This window comes from Aspergillus ruber (genome assembly GCF_000600275.1).
Source record: "Aspergillus ruber CBS 135680 unplaced genomic scaffold scaffold00032, whole genome shotgun sequence".
In the NCBI taxonomy this organism is placed as follows: domain Eukaryota; kingdom Fungi; phylum Ascomycota; class Eurotiomycetes; order Eurotiales; family Aspergillaceae; genus Aspergillus; species Aspergillus ruber.
The window spans coordinates 45,586-57,127 of NW_024467328.1; the positions used below are offsets into that span (position 1 = coordinate 45,586).

Here is an 11,542-nt window from a genome sequence, read left to right on the forward strand (position 1 = left end):
AAAAAAAAAAAAAAAAATTGGCATACCTTGAGAATAATCAATTTCAATTCTGTAATGTTATCAGGGTGGACCCAGTATTTCGTGGTTTGGCGGACAAAGTTCTGCTGAGACCCCCCCGCGGCGGCATCACCCTTGACGGGGTTTCCCTTGGTGCGGACTAAATCGTAGAGCTTGGAGAGTTTCACGACAAATGCATCATAATTATCCTTGAAAAATGGTTTGGCTTTGAGGCGAGCCGCGAAGACGGGCCTCAGATGCCATCCGGTTTGTTTCTGGCCAAGTTAGCGCACGGACGCAGTTGGGCTGAGACGGGGGGAAAAAAAAAAAAAAGGAAGAAAGGCGTAAATAGGAAAATGGAATGGCTGTAAGCGTACATCATGCTTCTTGATAATTTTCTGAAACCCAGTGTAATTCAACTGAGTAAATTTAGCCAGATCATGAACATCGGCTATGATGTCACTCAAGACCTGCTCCAGGAACAGAAAATCCTCATCGGACGGAGGCGGGTGTGTAACAGATCGGACACTCGAGCGACGAGCTCCAGACTGGTTGCGATTACTTTCGAGCCTCGAGATGACATCGTTCACGTCCTTTTCGCTGGCCTGAATGCGCCGAACGATCTCCTCACTTTTGATCCTTTGGAAGTTGAAGACCTTGTCAAGATCGTTCTCGAGGAGGGAGATGAAGCGCTGCTCATCATCCTCAGCCCATGCTTTGCGGTCTGGTTTTGTATTTTCGGGGGTTGGTTCCTGGATGAAGTCGGTTTTGAGGGCTTTTTTCAATTCGTCGTAGGCGATGTAGTACCAGTAGTACTCTTGGATAATCGATGAGCGGAGATGCTCTCCGAACCTGGCGAACAAATGACCAGTCAGAAAAGGTCAATTGGGTATATTTAGGAGAAATGCTGGATGGAATGTCTTACCGCATGATGGGCTAACCCGTTGATGACGATAGCCCGGTTGGAGGGAAAGAGAAAGGGATAACAGAGTAAACAGAATAGACAAGAGATAATCAAGCAAGGCAAGCAGTATGTTCACTAATAATTCCCGTTTGTATACCACAATTATATGCAGGGACAGAGTCAGAGAAAAGAAAAGAGAGAGAAGATGACGGAGCAGAGGAGAGACTACGTCCAGACCATGTGATCTGGAGTAGCTGACTTCTGGATACGGTTAGCGCAACCGCAGATCGACGGGTTCTCTTGATATGCACTGATAATGTCACCTGACCTGTCAGTGTCTTTCTATGTGCTCTGGTCGTCTTATCGCTCTTGTATTCACTCTCCTGTGATCTCGTTTCCCTCAATTCCGTTGATACAAAATCTCTGTCAGTAAAATATTAGACGGGATTAAGTTATAACTCGTTGCCCAGACATGAGACTCAATTAGCCCGTCCACTGCTATCAATACCGACCACTCACCGTGGCACGTGCTCACCTCTAGCGGAAAACACTATTCCTGATTGGGACATGACCGTGAATCCGGCCGACCTGCCGGATTCACCCCCCTGCTAGTGTTGTCGGGAATATTCCGGGCTCGGCCGTATACGGCATGTCTCCAGAGCATTTGCACAATAAGCTAAATTGAACTATATGAGACAAATGAATGCAGGGATGTGTAAAAGTACCATTACGAAGCTCGTTGCTATATAACTCATTTCCACCAACTCCAGCACACCGGGTAACAAATCTGGCAGGTACTCTATACATATCATATCCGTATCATTGGTAAACAAAATAACATCCTCAGCCCATCATCTGGATATTACTGTAATGCATAAGATCGTGGTCACATCATTCCAATCTCCTAATCCTGAGGTGACTACGGCAGCCGTCCTCCAGCAACACGACGAATGCTGCGCCGCGCACCGTCCCCGGTAACACTCAAAACGCCCTCAGTTTCCAAGGCTCGCACGGCGTCTGAAAATTCGCCGCCATCCACAGGAACACTGCTCTGGTCACTGAGGACCTTGTACGCCTCCGCCCACCGGGCAGAGCCGCTACCGCTACTAAGCTCATCCACCACCGAAAGCAGACCGCGCTTAAGGGCATCGCGCTGGCGACGCTCACTGGCACTTGTTCCCTCGGTGAGCAGACCCATATCGATGAGACCGGTGCGTTGGTCAGTGGCTGACTGCTTAATGGCCGAGCGGATCAGGCGCACGGCTTCTTCCACGTCGTCGGCGGTCACCTCCTCGGACAGACGCATGCGCGCGTGGGCTTCTGCCAGTCGGATCATGGATTCGAGCTGACGGGTGGTGGCGGTGATGCGACGGTCCGATGTGCGGATGTCGTCGCCTAGTTTTCGCATGCTCACGTAGGCGTCTGAGAGCACCCGGCCTGCCGCTGGCGTAAGAACGGGGTTCACTTTGTTTCTAGCGTAAGTAATGTAGGCCGTCAGGAATTCGATGGGCTGTAGATACCGGTTAGCATAATTCTACAGATTGTCTATGTGAATTGATACTTACCAAAATCTCCTCTTCACTCGCGTTGTCGGGTCTATCCTCCAAGTACATGTTGACCAAGTGTTTCGCCAAACGGCGGTCCTCTTGCTCATCAACACGGTCCAGGACGAGATACACCAGGTCGAAACGAGACAACAATGTCGGAGGCAGGTCGATGTTCTGCGGCACAGGAATGTTGGGGTTGTATTTACTGCCGATAGGGTTCGCAGACGCCAAGATACTGGTTCGCGCGTTTAGGGTTGTGATGATACCTGCCTTGGCAATGGAAACAGTCTGCTGTTCCATGACTTCGTGCAGGACGGATCGCGTAGACTCATTCATCTTGTCGAACTCATCAATGCAGCAGACACCGCCATCCGAAAGGACCAAGGCACCAGACTCGAGGACCATCTGGCGGGTTTCCGGGTCGCGGGTCACGTAGGCTGTCAGACCAACTGCCGAAGAACCCTTACCACTGGTGTAGACACCACGAGGAGCTATCTTGTGAACATATCGGAGGAGTTGCGACTTGGATGTCGACGGGTCACCACACAGAAGGATGTTGATATCACCACGATACCGCGGGTTACCACCCTTTTGGAAAGTCTTGTTCGTGCCTCCAAACATCTGGAGAAGGATACCCTTCTTCACATCATCCATTTCGTAGATACTCGGCGCCAGCGAACGAGAGAGAAGCTCATAGATATCAGGTCGCGAGGCGGTACGTCTGATCTTCTCTTCTTCTTCTGCGGTGATCTTGCGTGTCTGTTCGGAATCACCAGCAGTCTGATCTTGCAATTCCTCCTCGACGGTCGATACATCGACACCAAGCTTCTTGCGATCCGTCTTCTGGACGTGTAGCACATCGATATACGTCTTGAATAGTGCTCTCTGTGTGCGCTGGCGCGGGTTCACCCGCACGGGATTGCACCGGAAAATACCAGTCACCTCCACGCGATCACCGGCCTTGCAAATGTCCACCAATTCGTCGTACACGCACAGCGAGACCGAGTGGGGAGTTTGACCGTCAGGGACGTTGTCGGGAGTCTCTTGTAGTTTGATAACTTGCTTGTCGGCAAAAGAACACCGGTTGTGGATGATCTGCATCGAGTTCCTTGCCTGACAAACTTGACGGGGGCAAATGGTGGGCTCAGCAATCTTGCCACGGTCAATGTCGACCTGGGCACCGTGGTTACACATCTGGCAGCGGAAGAATGCTAACGGGGTGTCAGTGATTGGGTTCTCTTTTCAATGAAACATGTTCCGGACTCACCCTCTTTCATATCCGGAATGATAGGGGTGGTCCGAATAACCAAGCCTTTGATGCTCACCAGCTTGTCCATGTCTATACACACGTTAGCCAAAGTCGTAGATGATTCTAGAATGGGTCGCACAAACCCGCTGGGTCAAGCTCTCTCATGTTCACTGTGGAATCGAGTCCAAACGGCAAAACCTTATAGATCCTGGTCTCGACTTCTGCAACGAGGTCGGGGATCTCTGGCTGAGCGTCGGAGCCTGCATCTCTTGCATGAGCTTGAGGGCGGCTGCGTGCTCGCAACTGATTCATTTCCCTCCCTGCTAGATCAACCATCACATCCTTGACGCCCTGATCCATCAGGGGAATAATTTCCTGGGGGTAGGAGTGAAGCTGATGCCACAGTTTCAACGTTGACGGATATGCCTTGAGGTTCTTGGCATCTAGGTTGAGACTGGTGACACCCAATTGACGCATGGTATTCAACGTGCTGATATATTCCCTCTCCTCTGCAATGTCCCCCATTGTACGGGTCTCATCTTCAGTCGCACCTTCTGCCCACAGACGGTATTTAGTGGCGTAATTGTAGAGGAAGTTCTTGAAGGCGTTGATGGAATCTTGGAGCGCAATGTTCGTACCCCAGATGATCCGGGTTGAATCGCCACCTAAGACATCGGCCTCCGAAGTACCGGGGTTAATGTTGGAAAAAGTCGCGTCGGATTGAGGCTCCCCGTCGGGAACAGGCATTCCATTACTATCGACAAAAAGTCTTCGACGACGGCTTGGAGTGGAACTAATCCCGCCAGAATTCAGATCGTTGCGGCGTGAGATGCCGCGGTTGCCACCTGTAGCGGATCTTGAAGAAACGAAAAGTCCACTGCTGTCGGAGTGCAGACCCCGGCTTTGAGCGCGCGTCGGGCTCGAACTAGGCATGTATTGAATGGGGGAAGACTCTGGTAAATTTGTAAGTCCTCATCGCTGCGCTCAAATCAACATTAGTGTAGACATACCTCGTACGGTTGATGCGTTCCCTCGGGGTGTCGTGTCACCAGGCTCATCCATTCTAATATCCGGTGTCTCGGCGTTGTCGTCGTTTCCTCTGGATGGAGAGGATTGGAAGAAGATTGGAGACGATGCCGGCATTGCTGATTCTTCTCTCAGGCGTCTCGACGCCCGCGGGGTGGTTTGCTCCTGTTGTTGGCGGGACCGTGTTGAGTGCGCAGGGGAGGCAGTGGCCGAGTCCCTTGATTGACGGGTCCGGCGAGACGCTGGGGAGGACATGGTGATAATCTAAGGCCGGTCGGCTGTCCACTATGTAATTAACAAGACCGACCACAATGGCAGCGTGATGGAAGGTGGTGGAGGGTATGGAATGTTGGATGTTGGTGGTGGTGGGAGTGGTAAAGTTGGCTGCTGCGGTGGATACGTTCTTCGAATTCTTTTTGGTGGACTTTCCGGACGCGTTGCTACGCGATGGACGCGTTAATTGATTGCCATTCGTGGGTAGCGCGTTGAAGTCAATATTTCCCTATATGGATTAGCGTGGGCCATTATTAGTGGTCGCCACGCCAAATTTACGTTTGATATTAGAACAGCAGAGAATTTTATTTGATGGTTAAAATCACAGAAAGTATGCAATGGAAAGGAGGAGCAGGAATATGAAGAGATATATAGATAGAAAATATAAAATAAAAAATAAAAAAAAGAGCTCCTACCCGGGTTCGAACCGGGGTCTCGGGAAGATTCTAATATAGTTATCAAAATCCCAGATGCTAACCTCTACACCATAGAAGCAACTTGTTATAATATCTTATCTAATAGCAGCTTATTACTAATAATAAGAACGACAGAACGTCTAGGACCTTACTTTCACTTTTCGTTGAGGTACTCGTCCAAGGTAATCAGCCAACAAGTAGAATAAATATTGATGCAACATAAGTTATATATCCTTACTATCACCCATGAGAATAATAATCATCTCAAGCTTAGTATATAAATCAGTCTTATCTGCAGCCATTGGGATCTCGTTGCCTACCTGGGTCCCTCCATGTAACCCAGCCGAAAAGCAGACATGACATCCTAGGATACTACTCTCTACGCATTGTAAGATAAAGTAATATGGTTTAAACCTACATGTTGGAGTTTGCATGAAAGTATAATTACAGGTTGGCTCATTGGTTCAAAAACACAGCAAAATGCCGCAAGGTCAGCACGAATATATCATTGTTTGAACGCGAACTGGGCCACCAGTCTGTTCCGTATTTGCCACCCCAAAAAGGAGCAACATATTGTGGCATCTGTTGGTGAGACCTCCTCTTTCTTTCCTTCCTTTAAGACCAGGGTACTAATCATAGTGGATATGCAGTAAAGATTAGTATCAGCCCTGAAAACTAGCGCTCCGAATAGAACACCAACGAAGGCCTGGAAATAGACACCATAGACGATAGGGCTCTTTGACCGTCTGAACGGACTATTCCTTTGAGATCAGACCAAATCATCTGCTTTGTTTTCCGTTCAGACTCATTCTCTCCCTTATTTCCGTGTAGCAGCGCCAGACAACTATGGTACACTACCACACTGCTATTTGTTTCACGTACCATGCAGCGTAATATTTGGGTTTGTTGGCCACAAGAAAAGAGCCAAAAATAAAAGGCAACGTATGACCTGCAGGTTGAAAAAGAAAGGAGAAGAAGAAAAAAAAAAAAAGGAGAAAAAAAGAGCAAAAGCAAAAAATGAGCTCCTGCCCGGATTCGAACCGGGGTCACGGGAAGATCTTGATAAAGGTATCAAAATCCCAGATGCTAACCTCTACACCACAAGAGCGAGGTTCGTCACAAAGGTCGCATATTAAGCTATAACATGGGATTACACTAGCCACATGCATATACGATCGGCATGTGGGGGAAGGCCAGCAGGCATCCATGAATGCCCTGAAGAACTCCTGAAACGATAACGCCACATATCGTTCTCGCATCTTTTATTATGTATTATATATGTAATTCTACGTTCCTCTTTCATGCCACTCTTACACAGTAACGGTGGATAACAGGTCATTTAATATATTTAGGCGCCAATACAAAGACCAATATCATACTTGTATCCGCCAGAGACAGTGACAGTCACAACCAGACGTTTCACCAGGCGCCCTGATGTCATCGATCGACCGTACAGCGTATTTTTCCTATCTTCAGGCACTGTTATCGTATATCTTACAGGATTCAATCTATCTCATCCACTGTAGCCCCTGGATCGGACGTATTGTGTAATCCCAATACAACGCTTAGTTCCCTGTTCGTTGGGCGCCTCGAATTTTCCATTCCGCTATTCCCAATTCGGTAAGGCCGGCGCGACGTGCTTGTCATGGCTTGATTCTTATTATGCTTCGAACTCTCCTCCCTCACTTTCTCTTTTTTTATTCTCTTTCTATGTGTTCTTTTGTCACCCACAGTGCTCCAATTGTTCAACGCAGCCTCTTTCATGCACTGAATGCGCCAGGGATGCGGTTCTCTATATGACGGTTTTCTCCTTTTAACTCGTGGGTGCTGTTCTGGCTGGTCTGGGACCACCGTGACATGTGTTGTTTGACTATTTCGCCTACCTAATACTTATAATTGTCGTTTTTCTATCTCTTTACTGAATTACTGCATAGCGCCTTGCATTCAGCAACTTTTATCCTGCCTTTTTTCTCATTCCTCACAACCTTACAATCCTTGAACGGCCGTGGTAAGCCAAGATGGCTGCCCCCGATTTGGGAACGGCGCTGGAACATGCTGGTGGCAACGGTCAGAAAAACGAGGGTGTTCCGATTTCGACCTTTTTGGCTTCGTTGTCCACCGCCATCGTCGTTTTCGCAGTCGAATTCCTACTCTTCTTGCTTCTCAAGGGGAAGCTGACCCGCATTTAGTGAGTGATGGACCAATGATTTTCGGGGAACCTATGGAACCATGGCTGACAAAACCCTAATTACTCCATAGTCAACCTCGAACATATCTCGTTCCCGACAGAGAACGTACCGAACCATCACCACCGGGTCTGTTCCGCTGGACCGTTCCCGTTTTCCGCACCTCGAGCACCGAATTCATCCAGAAGTGTGGGCTGGATGCCTACTTCTTTTTGCGATACTTGCGCATGCTTCTGAAGATCTTTGTTCCTCTGGCGATCCTGATATTGCCGGTACTTCTTCCGTTGAACAAGGCGAATGGTAAAGATCAGAATTTCAAGAATGGGACGGCGGGCGGCCACTGGAACGTCACTGGTTTGGATCAGCTGGCGTGGGGAAATGTCGCTCCGGAACATGTGCACCGATACTGGGGACATTTGGTGATGGCGGTTATTGTGGTTTTATATGTCTGTGCTGTGTTTTATGATGAACTCAGAGGCTACATCCGTCTCCGACAGGCCTACATGACCTCCCCTCAACACCGCCTACGAGCATCCGCAACAACCGTCCTGGTGACCGCCATTCCGGAACGTTGGCTCAGCGTGGAAGCGTTAGATGGACTATATGATGTTTTTCCCGGTGGTATTCGCAATGTTTGGATTAACCGGAATTTCGACGACCTCAACGAGAAAGTCAAAGAACGGGATGCACTGGCCCTGAAGCTAGAGACCGCTGAGACAAACTTGGTTATCAACTGCAAAAAAGCACAGCTCAAACAGACCAAAATAGAGGCAAAAAAGACAGGGAAAAACGCCAAAGCTGTGGGCGGCGAGGAAAAGGCAGCTACCGATAACCATGCATCTCAGTTCGCAATGGGTGCTGGAATCAGCTCCGGTAACCCGCATCAAGCGCACACTTTGAACCAAGTCTTACACCGCCCGGCTTCTGGGGAACGGAAACGCTATAATCCATTGGATCCCGCGATGTACGCGGCAGAGGCGGTCGGACATGGTGTCGGTAAGCTGGGGAAGTCAGTAATCGGTAGCTTCAGAAAGGCCGAGCCCACAACAAACGGATCATTCACCCAGACCGTCGACCCCGTTCCGGAGGACAATGAAGACGGTCCTGTCCAAGTCAGCGCAGACGATCATTCCCGTGCAAGCCACGAGGGCCATCATGAAGAATCAGATGTCGACAGAGCTCACACCAACGAAACGGGAGGTGAAGATTCGAACGCTACAGTCACTACTGAGCCTGATTCCAAACCGAAAAGGCCTTTTTGGAGAAGTCGGGGATCTGGCAACTCGAAAGTGAGCAACAAGACGGAGCCTGATGAGTATCCTTTGACAGGCCCCGAGTCTCCTATTGGCAACACGGAAAGTTTACGCTCAGACAGAGCTAGTACACACAATGATGAGAAAGCCAAAGGTAAAAAAGGGAGTGCCCATAAAGAAGGTGATACCGAAGAAGGCCAAGAGTATCCACTCGCATACAACGAGGGTTTTGACAACGAAGACTTTGGAGAGCCCGTGTGGAAAAAGTACATCAAGCAAAAGGATCGCGAGACGATGCGCTTGCCGATTTTCGGCTGGAGTTGGATGCCCTCCCTTTGGCTCATTGGGAAGAAAGTTGATACCATCGACCATTGCCGTAAAGAAGTGGCTCGGTTGAATTTGGAGATCGAAATCGACCAACAGCATCCTGAAAAATTTCCCCTGATGAATTCTGCATTTATCCAGTTCAACCACCAGGTCGCCGCGCACATGGCATGTCAGGCAGTCAGTCACCACGTTCCAAAGCAGATGGCTCCTCGTACCGTTGAGATTTCCCCTGACGATGTGATTTGGGACAACATGTCCATCAAATGGTGGGAACGGTACCTGCGAACGTTTGGTATTCTTGCCCTGGTATGTGGCATGGTAGTTGGATGGGCTCTTCCCGTGGCTTTCACGGGTTTGTTGTCTCAGTTGACGTACCTGGAAGAGACGTTCCCTTGGCTTGAGTGGATCAACACGATGCCCGGCTGGTTTATTTCCGCCATCCAGGGTATTCTGCCTCCACTGTTTTTGGCCATCCTGATGGCCGTCCTGCCTCTTATTCTGCGTTTCCTCTCGAGAACACAAGGGCTGCACACAGGTATGGCCGTCGAGCTTACCGTTCAGAACTATTTCTTTGCCTTCCTATTTGTGCAGCTGTTCCTGGTTGTCGCCATTTCTTCGAGTTTCTCGACGATTATCAACCACGTCACGGATGTTACCAGTTGGCCAGAGTTGCTTGCGCAGAACATTCCCTCGTCGAGCAACTATTTCTTCTCTTACATGATTCTGCAAGCCTTGTCAGTGAGTGCAGGAGCACTAGTCCAAATCTTTGGCTTGGTAAGCTGGTTCATTCTCGCGCCGATACTGGATACGACTGCTAGGACTAAATGGGCACGAACGACGAACCTGAACCAGATGCAATGGGGAACTTTCTTCCCTGTGTATACGACGCTTGCATCGATTGGTATGTTTATTTCACTATAGAATTGAGCAGGTTTCAGTGATCGCTAACTATTATGATGAAAAGGTTTGATTTACTGTGTAATCGCTCCTTTGATCTTGGTCTTCAACGTGATTACGTTTGGCCTTTTCTGGTTCGTCTACCGGTACAACACGCTGTATGTCACGAAGTTCCGCTTCGACACCGGTGGCCTACTCTTTCCCAAAGCCATCAACCAGCTGTTTACGGGTCTCTATGTGATGGAACTCAGTCTCATTGGATTATTCTTCCTGGTCCGTGACGTCGACGGCACAGTTGCCTGTGAAGGACAGGCTATTTGCATGATTGTAGTTTTGATTCTTACGGTCGGATATCAATTCTTGCTGAACGAGGCTTTCAGTCCTTTGATTCGGTATCTGCCCATCACCCTGGAAGATGAAGCAGTTGAACGGGACGAAGAGTTCAGTCGCGCTCAGCGTGCTCGCTTGGGCTTGGATGATACAGACGACGAAGATGAGGAAGAAGAGGAGGAGGAGAAAGAGAGGAGAGCAACTGCAGCGAAATTGGAGCATCGACACGATGGCGAGGAAACTGAAGAGAACCACATTGAACTGAAGAATATTGGGGGTGATGCAGAACGGCCGGGATCATCGCAACCTGGAAGCAGGCTGGCACCTCCACCGCTGGGACCTAGGAAAGCATCTTGGGCAGACCGGTCATCTGGACAGCGTTCCAAGTATTTCGGAACCCACTCGACCACTTCCTTGCCAAGCGTCCAGCGAATGCGCGAAAACATGGCCGAGGATATAGAAAACCAAGGCCCCCTCGCGCACCACAAACGCCAGGCACAAGCCCTCTTTGCCGGAATCCAAGACGAACTGGAGGATCTCACTCCCGATGAACGCGACCAACTCACACAGCGAGCCTTTCAACACGATGCACTCCGTGCCAAACGCCCCGTGATCTGGATCCCTCGAGATGACCTAGGCGTCAGTGACGACGAGATCTACCGCACGCAGCGCTTCAGCAAACACATCTGGATCAGTAACGAATACCAGGCGTTGGATGGTAAATGCCGGACGATATTTACTCGCAGTCCGCCGGACTTTTCGGAGGTTGATCTTATTCAGCTGTAGACATGGGAATTGGTGTTTCTTCGTATCGCACGAGGTGATGATGTTGCATACAATTTTGTTGAAAGCATTAGCGGTTTTGGGAGTTTAGAGAGCATAAGTGGCGTTTTGATTTTGAGATCTTTACAGGATCGCTTTATTGGGACTGTATATAGAATTGATAGCATACATAATAGCCTGTACTTTATCTTTTAATAGGGTTATTTGAAGAAATTCGACTCTGGCACTGCGCCGTAGTCAGTCATGCTGGTGATATATATCGTGAGCCCTGGCAACGTAGCGATGTAGGTTGTTTCAGTGATTATATGTGAAATTGTAGAAGTACATGCATGTAGCAGCCTCCACTATAGCCAG

General features: G+C 49.1%; 3 protein-coding genes and 2 non-coding genes across 5 annotated transcripts in view; 1 reads left to right on the forward strand and 4 right to left on the reverse strand.

Annotated features, from left to right (window-relative positions):
• The window catches only part of vtc4 (putative vacuolar transporter chaperone (Vtc4)), a 3,334-nt gene extending 2,013 nt beyond the window's left edge, over nucleotides 1-1,321 (reverse strand). Inside the window, exons 1-3 of the mRNA XM_040778044.1 lie at nucleotides 923-1,321; nucleotides 375-849; nucleotides 27-272 (exon numbers count right to left, since the gene is read on the reverse strand). Coding sequence (XP_040635343.1) covers nucleotides 27-272; nucleotides 375-849; nucleotides 923-927 — 726 coding nt within the window. The 5' untranslated portion in view covers nucleotides 928-1,321. The remainder of the gene's footprint in view (nucleotides 1-26; nucleotides 273-374; nucleotides 850-922) is intronic.
• A 21-nt stretch (nucleotides 1,322-1,342) lies between these two features.
• Nucleotides 1,343-5,103, reverse strand: EURHEDRAFT_416156 (MCM DNA helicase complex subunit MCM4). The gene is made up of 5 exons (XM_040782881.1): nucleotides 4,708-5,103; nucleotides 3,841-4,650; nucleotides 3,716-3,787; nucleotides 2,467-3,659; nucleotides 1,343-2,411 (listed from the first exon to the last, which is right to left on the reverse strand). Exons 1-5 carry the CDS (start codon nucleotides 4,976-4,978, stop codon nucleotides 1,821-1,823), a joined length of 2,937 nt encoding a protein of 978 aa, XP_040635344.1. The 5' UTR covers nucleotides 4,979-5,103; the 3' UTR covers nucleotides 1,343-1,820.
• Nucleotides 5,104-5,403: 300 nt separating this feature from the next.
• Nucleotides 5,404-5,491, reverse strand: EURHEDRAFT_t145. Its single transcript has one exon. It is a non-coding gene; the product is annotated as a tRNA-Gln (tRNA).
• A 941-nt stretch (nucleotides 5,492-6,432) lies between these two features.
• Nucleotides 6,433-6,520, reverse strand: EURHEDRAFT_t144. Its single transcript has one exon. It is a non-coding gene; the product is annotated as a tRNA-Gln (tRNA).
• A 910-nt stretch (nucleotides 6,521-7,430) lies between these two features.
• On the forward strand, nucleotides 7,431-11,191 carry EURHEDRAFT_464458 (putative DUF221 domain protein; the record flags this gene model as incomplete). The annotated part of the gene is made up of 3 exons (XM_040784962.1): nucleotides 7,431-7,600; nucleotides 7,672-10,079; nucleotides 10,143-11,191. The coding sequence occupies 3 exons, from the start codon at nucleotides 7,431-7,433 to the stop codon at nucleotides 11,189-11,191; spliced, it is 3,627 nt and encodes a 1,208-aa protein (XP_040635345.1).
• Between the last annotated feature and the right edge of the window lie 351 nt (nucleotides 11,192-11,542).